The sequence below is a fragment of the Stenella coeruleoalba genome (assembly GCF_951394435.1).
Source record: "Stenella coeruleoalba genome assembly, chromosome: 2".
Classification (NCBI taxonomy): Eukaryota; Metazoa; Chordata; class Mammalia; order Artiodactyla; family Delphinidae; genus Stenella; species Stenella coeruleoalba.
In genome coordinates this window covers 107,797,450-107,815,089 of record NC_137147.1, presented here as the reverse complement: position 1 = coordinate 107,815,089, position 17,640 = coordinate 107,797,450, and the positions used below count along the sequence as shown (strand labels likewise).

At 41.2% G+C, this 17,640-nt stretch overlaps 2 protein-coding genes across 2 annotated transcripts in view; one reads left to right on the top strand and one right to left on the bottom strand.

Moving 5' to 3' along the window:
- The window catches only part of ADAMTSL3 (ADAMTS like 3), a 526,198-nt gene that overhangs the window by 323,469 nt on the left and 185,089 nt on the right, over positions 1–17,640 (top strand).
- On the bottom strand, positions 16,540–16,948 carry LOC307181793 (transmembrane emp24 domain-containing protein 2-like). The gene has a single exon (XM_079912633.1). The coding sequence runs from the start codon at positions 16,918–16,920 to the stop codon at positions 16,570–16,572; it is 351 nt and encodes a 116-aa protein (XP_079768759.1). The 5' UTR covers positions 16,921–16,948; the 3' UTR covers positions 16,540–16,569.

Below are 17,640 nucleotides of genomic sequence, written 5' to 3'. Positions count from 1 at the left end.
CTGTGTGTTCCTACTTTAAACTCTTTTATTTCTTCGTGTTTATTTGGATGTAACTTATGAAATAGGGATTTTACTTATTCTTCCAAAATGGGGAGAACCTTACAGGAGGGTTGGAAGGTGGGGAGGATTTTCCAGGCAGAGGAAACACAAAGTTCATGGTGTGACCCTAGAGGGAAGCCTGGACTTTGTTGAGGAACTACTAGGATTGCACATTGGTTAGGGTGGGGGAATAAGACAGCAGGCAACCATAAAGGCCTTCATCATTGTGCTTCACATTTCAGGTTAAATGGAGTCATTGAAGCCATTTAGGCAGTGGAGTGACATGGTTAGATTTGTGTTTTAATGAAATAATTCTGGCTGCATGTGGAGGTGAGCCAGGAAGCAAGGAGGCTAAGCAGGATGCCGTTTTTAAATATTTCAGGGCGTTTGAAATAATGAGGCCTCGGTCGGGAGTCGTGTGGTGGGAGAGGCAGAGGAAGAAACAGATGGGAGAGAGATTTAAGAGAGTCAGTGGAGTTCGATAATTCTTTGAATGAAGACTAAGAGAGAAAACAGAGGTAGGGTGTTGCAGATTTTCCAGCTTGAGCAGCTGGGTGGATTTATTTGCTGTTCATCAGGGTAAGGAATGCATGGAGAGGAGATGCATATCAAAGCTAATGTTCATATACACATGTTCCCATTTCTCTTCCCTCCTGCGTCTCCCTCCCTCCCGCCCTCCATATCCCACCCCTCTAGGCAGAACATGTGTATATGTATAACTGATTCACTTTGTTATAAAGCAGAAACGAACACACCATTGTAAAGCAATTATACTCTAGTAAAGATGTTAAAAAAAAAAAAGACAAACGTTCACCTCCTTGGGTTTTTCTTCTTTCCCGAAATTTGGCCCCTTAAGTATTCAGTGCCTTGATACCTATCTGATACCTTCAAACAGATGTTGATTGTCTTTGGAGTGGAAGAGTTGATCTGAAACATGATAGTCCGTTGTTGCTAGTGGCAAAATCCCCATCTTGGTGGTCTTTAGCTATAAATTAGCTGAGTCCCTCCAAAGAGAGTATATAGAATCTATCAGGAAGTCATGACAATTTAGCCAGGGAAAACGTTTAAGGGAATTCAAGTGAAAAGATAATGAAAAGAGTAGGTAAACTCAGAACTTAGCCAAAGCAGTATGGAAGCTGAAGGAATAAGTAATTCCAAAAAGGAGGTAATAGTCGGCCATGTTAAATGCTGTTTTGAGGTGAGCTGGAATTAAGGTCCAAAAATTTCTCTTTGGCAATTTGAAGCCAAATTTGTGACCTTAGCAAGAGTGGTTTCAACGAACTTCTGGCTGAAACCAAAACCTGAATGCAGTGGGTTTAGGAGTGAACAGAAGGTGAGAGAATGTATCAAGGGAAGGATTTTCCCAGGAATAAGGGAGGGGTACACACCCACACCATGTCAAGAACTGGATAACTACAGGCACCCTTGAGAAATTAACTGTGTTCCAATACAGTGTTTTGTCTTTTCTTTAAAAACTCTGTTCATTAGGAGGTAGAGTCAGCTGCTTAAGAGCGAGGGCTCTAAAACAGATTCACAAATGGGAAAAATAATTATGCTCAGCTCTTAGGGTCATTGTGGGGATCAAATTGGACTATATATGAAAAACTGTCTGACACATAGTTAACACTGACTGAAGGATAAAGATGAGGCAGATGACCCTACTCTCCAGCCATCCTTTTCTTCATTGGAAGCTATGATCTCTACATCACTTCCTTCTTCTTTAGGATAAAACATTGGCAAAGGGATTAACAGTAGAAAAAACAAAATTTTAAGTACAACAAAGTATCTGTGCAAGCTTTGGGAATAGTTGTAGCAGGAGGGTGCTTAGTGACTTGAGAAACAGGCTTAGTATTCTTTCATTGCAAAAAATACTATCATATAAATTGTCTGCTGCAGACAATAAGCACGAGTGGGTGTTTTGTGAGCTAATACTATGGTGCCAAGGAATTATGAAAAGATTTCAGGCTCCCTAAAATATAAATAAAAAATAAATTAAAAATATAAAAAATAAATTTAAAAAATAAAACAAATTCACAGATGTAGAAAACAAACCTGTGGTTACCAAAGCGGGGGGACAAATTAGGAGTTTGGGGTTAACAGATACAAACTACTATATATAAAATAGATAAGCAACAAGGACATACTGTATAGCACAGGGAATTATACCCAATATCTTGTAATAACCTGTAATGGAATATAATCTGCAAAAATATTGAATCAAGATGCTGTATGCCTGAAAGTAACACAGTATTGTAAATCAACTATATTTCAATAAAAAAAGAAAAAAGTGAGGGCTATCAGGGACTCGACCATGCTCCCATCAAGGAAAGGCGGATAAGGAACTCATCAAAGACAGTAAGGAGGGGAATTCCCAGCGAGAGTCCGTGCTCTCACTGCTGGGGCCCGGGTTCAGTCCCTGGCCGGTGAACTAAGATCCCACAAGCCACGCAGCACAGCCAAAAAAAAAAAAAAAGACAGTAATGAAGTAGAGGAGTAGCTGCAAGGGGGCCTAGGTGAGATTGGAAACCATGAGATCCATGGGCTTCCTGAAGGAGCTGGCTTTGAGTGGTGGGGTACCAGTGAGAGATGCATTCTATGGGAATTCACAGAAGACCCAACTTATAGATACAGGAGTTTACATATCTCTTCTAACAAGAAGTCTGGAGCTGGCAGTCAAGTTTGGGGAAGCTGTTTTACTATGTTTTTGAGGAACCAGGCTCCTGTCTCTCCTTCACCAGCTTAGAGTATGGCTTTCATCTGGGGTTGCTAAGTCACTATTAAATACTCAGACAACACATCCACACAGCAGATGATAAAGAAGAAGATGGCGCAAAAGGCATTCTTTTAATACTGTGCCCTTTAGTCAGGAAGGGAAGTCTTCCCCAGGGAGTTTTGCCTTGCTGACCAGAACTGTGGCATATGACACACTGGCTTCTAAGGAGCTGGGAAACCAAGGATATCACATTCCATCCATTCTGTTATTAGTAATATTGATCTAATGCTTTATAATTCCCAACATTCTCTTCAGGCATATCATTTAATTCCACCAGCCCCCTTACATTGTGGTTTTGACATTGTCCAACCCATTTTGCAGGTGAGAAAACTAAGGAATAGAGAAGTTAAGGAATATGGTTAAGAAATTGGAGTCTGGGGCCAGACTGCCTGGGTTTAAATCCTGGGCCTGTTGTTTACTAGCTCTGTAAACAGAGCAAGTTTTTGAACTTTTCTGTGTATCTTGACTTTCTCATTTTAAACTGGGAACAGCGGTTGTACCGCCTTTGTGGAGTTATTGTCAGGATTAAATAACTCAGTCATGCCGAGCATTCCAAGTAGTGTCTGGCACCTAGAGAGAGCTCAGTAAATGCTAGCAATATTTTTATTGGCGATATTGCTCATATGGGTACCAAAAGATGTCACACCTCTAACATAACATTAAATGTAAACAGATTTCGAAATCAACACTTGGTCCGCCGGCGCATTGTTTTTGAGAGAGCTGCTGATGGGTGTGGAGGAAAGTCTTGTCAAAGGTGTCAAAACACAGTGAATTGTACGAGAAACTAAAGATAGAGGAAAGAATAAGATCCAGAGGAAGACAGTGAAGAACCAGGCAGGGCTGTGAAGAGTTAACTAGGACAGCTTTGGGATGAGAGGACTAATGGGGGAAAATCATCACCAGCTCAGGCCCTGGGGAAGTGTCTACAGTTACTGTTGGCTTTAAAAAGTGTGGAAATCTCATCAGAAAAGATGTCATCTTGTCAGGGTCTGAGAGAGATTAGAAATTGAGAAAATTCTAATTGAACCAGAGTAGAAGCTGAGTGAAATTGGGTCAAGACCAGTCTTTTTGGAGAAGTATGTGGAGGAGGCCCTGGGGTGGGAGGGGATGGGATGGGGGCTGTGCTGGCTGAAAGGGGCTTACCTGCTTGACTGTATCGTTCCTCACTCTTGATAAGGTACTTCATATCCTCTCTCTCTCTCTCATTGAATTTCAGCTTTGGGATTGTAGATCCTTTTGAGAATCTATTGATGATTATGCATTTTCTCTCCAGAAAAATGCATGTGTCCCCATAAGCCCCAAATTTGCCATTCTGATTTTTTTGAAGGGGTCTCAGACCCCTGATGCCAGTTCAGGGCAATCCAGGAGAAGGGCCCCTAAAAATCTAATATTTTTGATTAATTTCTGCAAAGGAAGGGCAGCTGGAGCTCACAGACAGATCCCTGAATGCAGCGAGGAGAGCTATGTGGTGAGAGCTGGGGGCATCCCGCCGGCTGCTGACGAGTGTTCAGGCCCTATATGCCTGTGCTGGGGCTGAGGCTAGACTTAGCAAAGATGCCTGCCTGCATGAAAACTCGGTGTTTCTCATCCTCGCTTTTCCTTACGGCCCCTTCATGTCTGTTGCTGCTCTGAATCTGGCCAGCTGAAGCTGTTTTTTGGCTGGGGTTTTCCACGGGCCATATGGAAGCACTTCCCTGTAATCGTGCTTTGTGTGAAAGAAATGTGGGAAACGAAGCCACGTCAATCCCTAAGTGTGCATCACCAGACCTGTGGGGTCCACCAGGCTCCTCCGTCCTCACCTTGCCAAGCAATCATTCCGATCTTCCCCGGGACTTACACTGAAGGAGGCCGTGGCCGGGAGACGCTATTGGCACAGCCCTGCTCTGGAGAAAGAGCACAAGGTTGCTCAGGGGCCCTCGTTTCCATCCTGCAGGGAGGCAGATTCAAGGTGTAAGAGCCTGGAGCCAAAAACTTTGCCATGAGAAGTACCAGAAACTAATCCACACACAGCATGCATATTTCCTGTTCACAGGCAGAAGGAGAGAGACTGAACTAACAACTGGCATCGATAACTTTGGCTGTTGGAACAGGGAACTGGAAGCCACTCCGTTTTTAAAGAGGGAAAACTCTAAAAGCAGCAACACCCCTATTTGGAGCATCTTGATTTGGTACTTAGGGACTCACTTGTTTTACCAGGTTTGCCCGTTATTTTGGTCTTGTCCACACAAGGGCATGCACCCATGAGACAAATAAATAAATAAGCTCAGCTTGTCTGATATGAGCTGTTGATGTAGTTGACCCTTGAACAACACGGGTTTGAACTGCATGGTTTTGGATTTTCTTCAGCAGTAAATACTACACGACTAAATGATCTGTGGTGGGTTGGACCCACCCACTCGGAACTGCGAACGGATATGAGGAACTGGGTATAAGGAGGGCCAACTGTAAGTTATACTCAGATTTTTTTTTTTTTTTGGCCGCACTGTGTGGCATGCAGGATCTTAGTTCCCCAACCAGGGATTGAACCTGTGCCCCCTGCATTGAGAGCACGGAATCTTAACCAGTGGACCGCCAGGGAAGTCCCTATACTCAGATTTTTGACTGGAGGGGGTTGTTGCTCCTAACCCCCGCGTTGTTCAAGGGTCAACTGTACATTTTTCCCTGGTGGCAACTAAGCCTATTGATACAGTGATGCCTAAGGCTAAGCTGCAACACCAGCATTACGCTTAACTTTGGACATTGTGAAGATAACCACACCTTCTTACAAAGCATCCCTGTGTACTCCCGACAGATACAGCATCCTGGGCTAGGCGGACTGTGGGGCTGCCTCACAGGGTAATTCTCACAAGGTTTTCTCTTCATACACTCTTCATTTCTCCTTTGACTGTCATTTCCAAAGATAACCTGTGCATTTAACTTATTCCATAACAAAGAAGACTGTATTGGCTTGCTGGCATGCTAAACAGATTGGTTTCCCTTCCTCCTGCCTTCTTATTTCATTTTTTTCTGCCTCCTTATTCATCTTTCTTGGGCAAGATTCTGATGGATAAAACTCTTATGCTAGAACTGTGTGTGGCAAAAGAATATTCAAACCAAAGACCCTGTTCATTTTATTTATTTTTGACTTTGTTACTTTTTAAAAATATTTCTTGGCTGTGCCGCACAGCTTGTGGGATCTTAGCTCCCCGACCAGGGATCGAACCCGCACCGCCTGCATGGAAGTGCAGAGTCTTAACCACTGGACCACCAGGGAAGTCCCAGACCCTGTTCTTTATAATGGGATGTTTCCCCATTTAATTCACGAGAGAGAGCATGGCATGGAAGAAGATCCCAAGACTGAAAATCTAGAGCCCTGGGCTTTCGCCCTTGCCTTGCTCTTTCCCATGTTTTTATGCTTCTTCTATGTCCTCCACATGAAAAAAAAAAGAGGAAAATGACATGTAGGTGCTGTTGAGAAAGAGTGTCATTGAGGCTGATTTTCACAGGGTAGCCGGACTGACCAGGAACTCCCCAGCTTAATACCTCTTTGTGAATTGCCTTAGTTTTACACTTATAATAAAATCCATACCCCTTTCCATGACTTTCAAAGTCTTGTGGATCAGGCTCTTATGTTATGTCATGTGTACCATTTTGCCCCTCACTCACTAGTCTCCCGTCACTACTGACTTTCTGGATGATTTTAGAATGCAAGGTGCCCTTTTCCTCCATGGCTTTTGCTTCGACCAGTCCCTGAGCCTGGAACATGCTTCTCCCAGCTCTTAACTGGGCTACCTCTTTTTCAACCTTGAGCTCAAGGGTCACCTCCTCAGAGAGGTTTTCTTTGACCCATCTACCTGAAGCCAGCCCTTCTCTTTTCTATTTCCTTCTTAGCCTTTATTGCAAGAAGTAATTATTTCATTTACAGTTGTCTCGTAAATAACATGGGTTTGAACTGTGCAGATCCACTTATACGTAGAGTGTTTTCAATAGTAAAGACTACAGTACTATATGATTCTCCGTTGGGTGAATCCCCAGATGCGGAGCCTTGGATACAGAGGAAACACGGATACGGAGAGCCAACTATAAGTTATACACGGGTTTTCAACTGCGTGGAGGTTCAGTGCCCTTAACCCCCGTGTTGTTCGAGGGACAATTGTATTTGTTTGTTTAATTGGTCTCTCCTACTAGTCAGGCGTTGCAAAAGCAGACACCGTGTCTGGGATTTTCACCATTTTATTCCTAGTGCTTGTACAGCCCTGGGCACGTCACAGGAGCTCAATAACTGTTGCACGAATGAATACAGGCTCTTTGCTGGAGACAGCTCTGCTTCCTATTATGTTTTCAGTGAGACTAAATAATATTGTGCAACAGAACTGGACTGGAAGCCAAAGCTTAGGGTAATAACCTCTGCTTGGCCACTATCTGCGATCTTAGGCGAGATCACAGGAACTTCGGCTTTTTCATCTGCGTCCTGAGACTGTTAGCATAGATGATTTGTAAGACATCTTTTATTTCTGAAAGTCTATGAAATATATTTGTAATTTATTCCTTCTTTTCAAACACAGAGATCTTGGGATTAAATGGAGGTTAGAGAAGTAAGTCCTAGGATCTCATATGAAGAATTTTCCAAAGCTTTAATGAAAAGGTTCCACAGAGATGGCTTGTCTTCTTAAAGAGCACAGGAGATTTGACATATTTATATTTGTTTACACAGCCTTCTTGGCCCCAAATTCCCTGTCTTTGGTGATAAGGATGCCTTCTACCCACCCTGGTACAGGGAGGGTAGCTTCCCCTGAGATTTATCTCCTGCTTTCCTCCAGTAGAGGGTCAGAGTGTCCTTCTTGCACTAGCTGTTTCTCAAGTACCTTTAATTCAAAATAATCAGTATGCCAAAGTGGCATATTTGGGGGTGACATATTCTGAACCTCTACATCCCATTACAGAGTCAGAAGGCAAATGACCATTTAGTCCTCACCAGGCTCTTGATTTCTTAGATGCAGTATGAAGGGCAGGATGCTGGGGAACATCTGGACAGAAAGATGTTGTTAGATGCTGTATGTAACATAGCCCCCTCTACCGCATGTTATTCAAAGCTAGTCCTGGAAACGAGCACCAAGGAATACACTGTTAGGCACTCGGCCTGTTACCGTGCTCTTTTGGGGTAAAGGCATTTTAAGCCCTTAAAGAGATATACCTCCAGGTTTTTTCTACAGAGACACCAGGGCTAATAGCTAAGGACACTCATTTGCAGATTCAGCAATAAGAGACATCCATGATGTAGCACGTGAGCAGCTCAGGGCAGGAGTAGGGATGTCATCGCAGGGCGGGTGTAGGGATGGGAATCGGTTTCCAGCGTGCAGCCGGTTGCTCTCACCAAGTCAAATCCCTGCCATGTCCCTTCTCTACTCTTGAAAAGACGGTGGTTAATTTCTGATTTTTACTTTGCCCGTGTTTGTTCCATGGCACGTCTCATTTATCCCACCTCTGTGTCAAAAGGCATTATGTGGACAGTCCTCCAGGTTCAGAATCCGTGGAGCCACACACTGGCTTTCCCTTCTTTTGTCCCCTCAGTCCCCCACCACACCCACAGAGGGACCGATAGACTCGAATCAAACTTGGCTACCCTAATTTGGAAAGTGGTCAGCCCCTGTTCTACACAATGTCGTTTTAGGTTAAATGATGCCAAGTGGTTATGGGTGTGTAAGAGCATTAATAAACACAATTTTTGTGTTTATATGTTTTTCAGTTTACAAAATGAATGCTTTCATACCCATTATCTCGCTTTAAAGGAAAATAAGTATTATTTTTCCATAGGGTTATTATTATTATTAGCATTAGCATTTATTCAGGTACTTTTCTTCCTTTTTTAAAAAAATAACTCCTTTGTTTTTTGGGAATGGAGAGGAGATTGGAGGGTGTGTGTGTGTGTTTCAACCTAAAAAAGCTGAAGAAGATACATGCAGGGTCAAGAAAGTAACAGGAAATATGCTATTGACCGGAAGTTTTGTTCAGCAAAATACCCAACCAGATTTTAAAAATCAAAAAAAAAACAAAAACCAGGCATGGAAAAGTGGAAATGAGGTTGTTGAAGTGAGAGTAGTAAAAGAGTCCATCTCTTTTCTTGTGTTACCACGGAATGTGTGTATTTAGGTTGGTGTCGTTCTAGTTTGACTTTATAGTGAAAATAAGTGATCTGGTATAAATTGCAGTCCTTCTGGGCTGAAACTGATGTCTATTGATTAGTTAATGTTGTGTGGACAGTTTATTTCCTGTACATCTTGCTACTTAGCAAAACTGATTCTGCGGCAGGAAATGAGACACAGACAAAATATGATGGAACAGCTGGACTTGAGCGTTTATGGGTGGGAGGGAAGGTAGGTGGGAGGGAAGTCAGTGGTAGCAAACTTCGTAGATCCTTGGGTCAGCCCAGTGATTGCAAAATCAAATAAGTGAAACTCATAAAATCAAAGTCTGTAAAGAATATACTTGTGATGGGAGAGTTTGGGTTTATACAATTATAACTTGGTCCCGACAGTAGAAAAGTTGAGTGCAGTTTTTGGTTCCGACCCCAGCCCTACTAATTAGGAAGTCTGTGATCTTGGGCAAGTCACTTAAACTTGCAAAACTTCAGTTTTCTTAATTGTAGGAATGGGTTTTTACTAGAACAAAGGAGGCATGTATCTCAGGTTACGTAGGATCGTGCCTGGGGGCATAGTATGTGCTCAGCGTGGCGTTAATAACTTTTGCTTACCCAGTCCTACTGGTGGTTAAGTTCTCTTCTGAGCCCTTTGCCTGTATTATGTTATTAAATCCTCTCAACAACCCCTTGAAACAAGTATTCTTATTATCCTCTTTCTACAGATGTAACTGAGACACAGGGAAGGTAGGAACTTGCCCAAAGTCATACAGCCATTGTAAGAGGCGGAACTGGTATTCCAACCCAGGTTGTCTGGCTCCAGGGTCTGTGATCTTAACCACGATTCCATATTGCCTCTCCCAGTAGTTTGTAGAGTAAAAATAATGCAAATGACATTAAAATTGTGATGAGAAGAAGCCCTGGAAGATGGCACAGTGAGTAGCAGTAGCAACGATCTCTTACCCCAAATTTCAATGAGAAAATTTTGAAATAGTTCCAAATAATGAAAGTGTTTCCCAGGAACCAGTTCCCAGCACCACCACCAAATCTGGGTGTTCCCAGACGTGGACTTGCTGTTATGAACATCGTAGGATGGGGTAGAGAAGAAGCCTTCCTCCATCTGGTATGTTCTCAACCATTGGATTCTACACCATTAGAAAGTATAACATTTTAAAGCAGCCTCAGAATCAGACCTGATTGGTGGCCTCATATGCAGACTTGTGAGAGGAGGTTTTAAGTGGTCTATGCATAACCTGTCCTGAAGCACAAGAAGCAGCTTGCTCCTATGAGATCTGGGTCTAGCTCCAGACTGAGGGGGAATTAACCTGGAGGCCATTTGTCTGGGGCTTAAAAGTGTCCCATTGTAACAGGGGAGACAAGCAAAGCATGATAGCAGTATTTATATCAGAACTAGTAGAATCTCAGGCAAAAAAAAAAAAAATCAAAGAGGAGTATGTTATATCCACCAATAATCAAAAAACAGTCTTAAAAATTTGTGAATACCATTACATCAAACTGTATAAAGAAAACAAAGCCCTATAGGTCTGTAAGAAGAAATTGAAGCAAATAAAACTGCTATGAAAGACTTGAACACACTTCAGTCAGTAGGAGCTGCACAGCAGAATTAGTAATGTTACATTAACAGGTATTATTGAGCATTGAATTTTGACGGAATGTAATGTCTTTTCAAGCACTTATGGACCATTTACAAAAACTGATTCTATGCTAAACTCCAGAGAAGATTGTAAAAAAAAAAAAAAAAACCTCAATAAAACAGAAACCATCAGAAGAGACCTCGCCCTGCAGCTGCACCCATCCATTCTTTGCTCCCTCCCATCACAGAGTCACAAGTGTCTTTCTTCCTTTCCAAGGCTAATGAATCCCTCCATCTGTGTCCTGGATTCCAGCCCCCTCTACTTCCTCAGGGATCTCATCCCACCCATCATCCCCTCTCTCTTCTTTATCCTCTCTTGTCTCCTTTTCCCATCAGGGTTAAATGTGACCAGATGTCTTCCATCTTAAATAGAAGTATAATTTACAAAATATGTGTGTGTGTATATATGTATACATAATATATGTATACGTATATTAGTATGTGTGTATATATATATATATACATCTTTTTTTTTTTTTTTTTTTTTTGCGGTACGCGGGCCTCTCACTGCTGTGGCCTCTCCTGTTGCGGAGCACAGGCTCCGGACGCGCAGGCCCAGCGGCCATGGCTCACGGGCCCAGCCGCTCCGCGGCATGTGGGATCCTCCCGGACCGGGGCACGAACCCGTGTCCCCTGCATCGGCAGGCGGACTCCCAACCACTGCGCCACCAGGGAAGCCCCATCTTTTAAACTCCATATCTCCAGCTACCACCCTAATCTTTCACCTACCTTTATTGACAAGTTTTGGGAAAACTGTTTACATTTCCTGTTTCTACTTTTTGGTCATCATTTATTCCTCAAACCACAGCCTCCTGTGCTTACTACCCAGTTGAAACTGCCTTTACAAAGCCCATTAACAAGCTCTTTACTGCTTCATCCATCAGCACTTTAAGCCCTCATCGGTAGAACATTTAGTACAGCTGGCCCCTCCCTCCTTAAAATTGTCTACCTCACAAGGGTTCTCACTTTATTTCTGGTCAGACCTAGAATTGTGCCATTTCCTGCAGAACAGTAAAGAAATGCTGAAAAGTTTGTGACTGCAGAACCATCCCTGCTTCCTGGACCTGGAGTTTTCCCTCACCCTGGGTCAGCGCTATTGGAAACATAGCTCCCAGATGCTCTGTAGCAGCATCGTATGGGGGCTGCTGGATGGGCAAATTCTTGGGCCCCACCCTAAACTTCTGGGTCAGGATTTCTGTGGGAGGAGCAGGAATCTGTGTTTTAATAAGTTCTCCAGGTGATCCTGGGAGGCACTGCCCTGTAAAAGTACCACAGGGACGTCAGATGTATCCAACTGTTCTGTAGGAGAGTTACAGAAACAGAAGGGAATTGCAGTTTAGGAGGAGAATGCATTTAAAACTGTACGGCATAGATTACTTTTCCATAATCTAAGGACGTTGAATCCTTTCCCTACTTTTTTTTTTTTTTTTTTTGGCTACACCGCAGCATGTGGGATGTTAGTTTCCCAACCAGGGACTGAACCCGCTCCCCCTGCATTGGAAGCGCAGAGTCTTAACCACTGGACCACCAGGGATGTCCTAATGACATTAAAGCCTTACGTGGGGACTCTTACAGGTCGCTCCAACTTAGCCTTGCCCAGCTGCCCTGCAATGTGCACTTCCCCACAAGTTAGTACTGTAGGCGACTGGGGGTTCGTTGCTCCTTACACACATTTCCCCCGAGTTTGAACCATCTGGCTAAAATAAAGTGCCAGGGGTTCTAGTCTAAGAGGTTTCACTTAAGTGTGTAATTGTCAATGGATGGTCGTTGGAACACACACACGCTCACATACACACACACATGCACACACTTACATAGGATAAATGCTTCTCAAAGACACTATAGCCTAGTTCACAAAGATTTTGAGAGAGCGCTTAGCCCAGTTAATCTACCCAAACAGGATTTCTTCAGCTCAAGAAAGCTTTCTAATTTATTATTTTCAAAACAATTTTTGTTACATAGATGTCTCTTTTATTTAGACCATTTATTTTTTCGTAATATTGACTTTTTAAAGCGTTCATCCCAGTTGTCTTATAGCATTTCCCATATCCTGTGTTTGTCTGATTGCCATTTAATTTGTTGATCTCCCTCAAGTATTTCCTATAAACTGAGCCGTGAGGTCCAGGGCTCGATTAGAACTGGATTGAACATCTGTGTGATGTCAGCCTTCCCAATATTAGTAATGCTATGTTTGATCACTTGTCTAAGGTGGGGACATACAGATCACTCTGTTATGTAGATCCATGTTTCCTTGTAAGAAACCTGCAGGGTGTTATCTTAAAGTGTTAAATATTCTGTTTTGCAACCATTTCTCACAGGATAGGTTTAGCATCTATTGTTGCTCCTGGCTTGAAATAGTACTTACACTGGGGTTTGGTTGCAAGTGGTAATTTTCTAATTCTATCATTACCTCTACATTTACTTGCAGACATTCTTCTGTAAGGAAGCTCACCAGTCATTTTTTTCATTTCTCACTCTGTATTCAGGGATTTTTATTTATTCAGTGTTTTATAATATAGACAGTATTCATTTGGGGCCTCATATAGTCCAAAATGTGGCCAATGGGAGCAGTTCAAGGTGACTCCTTTTGACATAATTCCGTTGGATTTTAAACACTGCCTTGCATTCTAAAACAACAAGGTGTTTTAGGCTCTCTTTGAATTTTTTTCCTTCTCCAGACCTAGAATTGCCTGTATTTTCATGGAGCCTTGGTTCTTTTCAGTGGGGAATTGTATTTAGAGCCCAAGATATAGGCAATACTTACTATTCCTGGGGAATCATTGCTTCCAGGCCCTTTTCATTACAGAGAACTTTGAAAGTACAGAAGAGAGAAAAATGAAGACTTCACATCTATGGGCCTATTTAAAGTTTATTTTATGGTTTCTTTATTTTTATCATTTTTAAATAGAGGTATTTCTTGACAGAAGTCAGAAGCAAATAAAAAGTTGTCTGTACTCTGTGTTATTCATCAACATAATATTAGTGACTCTTCTACCTTAAATAATGACGCAGTGAAGTACATGTGTTTGGTTACTGTCCTTAGCATTTTGGTCAGCCTCAGCTTACTAAGAATTGTAGTCATTCTGACTCTACTTGGAGATCCTGGTCACCCTCTGTTATTGTAGATGCCATCTTAAAATCTGAAGCCACTGAAAAATTTCCTGAATAATTAAAAAAATAACATTATAGAAAAAAATCAGTGCATTGTTTATTGTATAAAATTTGGAAAATACAAAAAAAACATAAAAAACACATTGAGTATGATGTTAGCTGTGGGTTTGTCATATATAACAAATATATATGCCCTTTGTTATTTTGAGATATGTTCCTTCTATGCCTAATTTGTTAAGAGTTTTTAATCATGATTGAATTTTGTCAAATGCTTTCTCTGTGTCTATTGAGGTGATAATATGATTTTTTCTTTTATTCTGTTAATGTATTTCTTTTATTCTGTTAATGTATCATATTTGTTGATTTGTATATGTCGAACCATCCTTGCACCGCAGGGGTAAAGCCCACTTGATCATGGTGTATGATCATTTTAAAGTGCTGCTGAATTTGGTTTGCCAGTATTTTATTGAGACTTGTTGCATCTATAATATATTCATTAGGGATATTGGTCTACAGTAGTCTTTTTTCTTCTTGAATTTTAAAGTAGTTATATCATTTACAAATAAGGTTTTTAAATTTTTTTGTTTCCAATATATATTCCTCTAAGTTATTTATTTTCTAATTACATTGACAAGGATAAGAATGTGGGGAAAAAAATGATGATGGTAATCTTTGTTTTGTTCCTGACTATGGTGGAAATAATTCTAAGGTTTCACCATTAAATCTGCTCATGGCTTCTGATTCTTTATTAAATTGAGGGTGTTTTTTTCTATCTCTGGCTTTGAAAGGAATCATTGTAATGCATGCTGAATTTTGTTAGCTACATTTTTTTTTAAATTTTATTTATTTTTTATATAGCAGGTTCTTATTAGTGTTAGCTACCTTTTTATATTCATTAAAATGATCATAATGTTTAACTCATTTGATCTGTTCATATAATCAGTTATATTAATAATTTTCCTAATGTTGACTCAATCATTCATTTTTATAATATGCTCTGTTGAGTCATGATGTATCATTCTTATGATAGAGTTCTGGAATTTACTTGTGTTATTTTATTATTTTTACATCCACAGTCATAGTTAAGATTTAGTTCACATATTGATTTATGTGATCTCTGTGTCTGATTTGGGTATCTGAGTTATTTTAGCTGTGTATCACTAGGAAACTTTCATTCTTCCTATATCTGTAGCTTACTTGTTTGCTTTAAGGGTTTGCAAACTCATCCAGCAAAACATTTGGGCCCTGGTTCTTTATTTTCTTCTTTCTCTCTCTTTCTTTTGTAAATAGTGTTTTTAGCTTTTTTAAATGGTATTTTAAAAGTAACTTATCAGTACATTTTCATTATAGAAAACTCAAAACGTGTAGAACTATGTTTCCCTTCACGCACTCCTAGAACTCTTTTCTTTTCTCAGAGGTAACAGCTGTCAATGGTTTGGTGAAAGAGAATGGAGACTTTTCTTTTTTAAGTATTGTTTATTTACTGGACCTGGGGCAGATTAGATACACAACCAATTTTAAATTTACATCTTTTAACTCCATTTTGAAGTGTTTTCACACACACATGCACACAAATTGGCATGCAACAGTTGTCCTAAGGTAAAACACAGTCACCTTAAACTGTTGCAAGTATTTTCACCCAAGGTTGAAAAATTGTTTATCCTGAACATGAAAATCTGTAACAAATTTAAATTAATTGTATAAAACTCGTTACTTGTAGTTTTCCCCTTGCAAAGATCCAAAAATAATGTACAAGTAGCTAATATACATCAGTCACAACATAATCCTGGATCATCCCCACACCAAAACTAGATGCTCCTTTAATTTTAAACCCATCATCAGAGGCCAAGAGAAAGTCATTTCGTTTTATACAAAACAAAATTCACATGTGCCAAAAAAGAAAGACCCAAGAAAAACAGAAACAGACACCCTAGTACTGACAGTAATGTTCAGTGCACTAATTGAACAGTGGCCAAAATGCCAGTGATCAAAAAGAAAATAGTGGCTGTATATCACTGCAAGGAAATCCAAGAGGCTTTTAACCCTTTGGCATCAGAAATCCAGATTTTTCCAATTATGTGAATGCATACCTCCTCCATGCCAAGAGTAGAGAAAGTGGATGAGCCAGCGTAGAAAGAAAAAGAACCACCATTCACTGCAACACCCAGAGAATTGGCTTTAATAGACACTTCTTACAAGGTTAGGCAGAAACCAAAAAATGGTTATTAGCTGCTTGTATCAACAATTTTAAGTGGAGGCGATTGAGTTCTGAGGTTCAAAGTAAAACTTTAAAGGGGAAAAAGGTTGTTGGTTTAAGTCTTATCTTTAAAGCAAAAGCAAGATAGACAAAGTATAAAAGTACCAACCAGGTAGCATCCTCTAAGTCACAGAGCTGTGCCATTAGGCTGGACAAAAAATGTCAAGGTTCAGATTGTTGTTTCTCATAAGGACTGAACAAAGTGAATCTTTAATGACTTGAACTGCAGGATAAGGGATCCCAAGAATGCAGTCATTTTAGTAAAGTGCTATCAGTAAAGTACTGATAAATACTGAACAAGCTGCATTTTATGATGAAAACAAAAGGAAAGAAGATATCATAAGGACTATGCACCTATATTCCACTTACAGTGTTTGAGTTCTGGAAGGACCTGCATAATGGAGGAAGAATTCAAATATGAAATCATGCCAATCACATGTCAAATTTCTCTATAACTTTCCTAAAAAAGTGTTTTCCCCCAATATCTGTTAATCACAAAGAAACAGAAGCTGTGAATGTACAGTTTAGAAAATAAAAACATAGAAACTAATGACATTATTATGACCAAGACGTTTGGTAAATAGTGAATTATGAGTTTGGCATCATCAGCAAAAGGCTTTTTAAACAACCCTCCGGACTTCAAAAAATCTCTTCAGGTAGTAAATCTGTCCCAGTGTCATGGCAATTAGAACAAGAGCTTCCAAGAAGGGCCAAAGGACCACTCTGCTGTTTGTGCTGTCATTGACTGCTCTGTGTACTCTCTCCCGAACTTCCATGTATTCCTGTTCATGCTTTACAGCTGTCATCGCCACTGCAAGCTCGTTAATCATTTCTTCTAGCTTGTTCTGGTGAGCTTCTCTTTCCATGTCTTGTGGTTTGGGGGCCTCCCCAATATCAATGGTGAACATCACTATCTTTGGAGTCATGGTGGACATCCTACTGCTAAAACAAAACTTATATGTTCCCTCCATGTGAGCAGCAAATGTGTATTTCCCACTGGACCCCCAGTCTCCTTTACAAATTCCTTTATTATCAGACCCTGTAATCTCCACGTCAACGTCCAGGAAGCCGCCCTCAGCCACCTTGAGGATGAGGCCCATCTTGGTGCCCGAGGTGACCCGCTCGAAGAAGCACTCCTTGGCACGCGCATCGATGCTGACAGAGTAGCCCGAGGCCGTGGCCAGGAGGGTGGCCCGGAGCACCTGCAGCTCAGCGAGCGTCACCACGGTGGGGCTGGGGCCGAAGCCAGGACCAGGACTGCGGCCTCCGGAGCCGCCGTCGCTGCCGCCGCCGCTGTTGTCTCAGCTGCCGCCACCTCCGAGACTTATTGTTCAGTGGACTCAGGCTTTCAGTTTTGCAAAATGAAAAAAGTTCTGGAGATAGGTTGTGATAATCTGTCTTACCCCATCCCCTGGCAAAATCCATTCTACTTTCTGTCTCTATGAACTTGACACACCTCATATAAATGGAATCACACAGTATTTATCCTTTTGTGACTGACTTATTTCACTTAGCATAATGTCTTTGTGGTTCATCTACGTTACACAGCATGTGTCAGAATTGCCTTACTTTTTAAGGCTGAATAATATTCCCTTGTGTATATTTACCGCGTGATAGATTTCCACTCATCTGTGTGTGGATGGACACTTGGGTTGCTTCCACCTTTGGCTGTTGTGAATAAAGCTGCTATG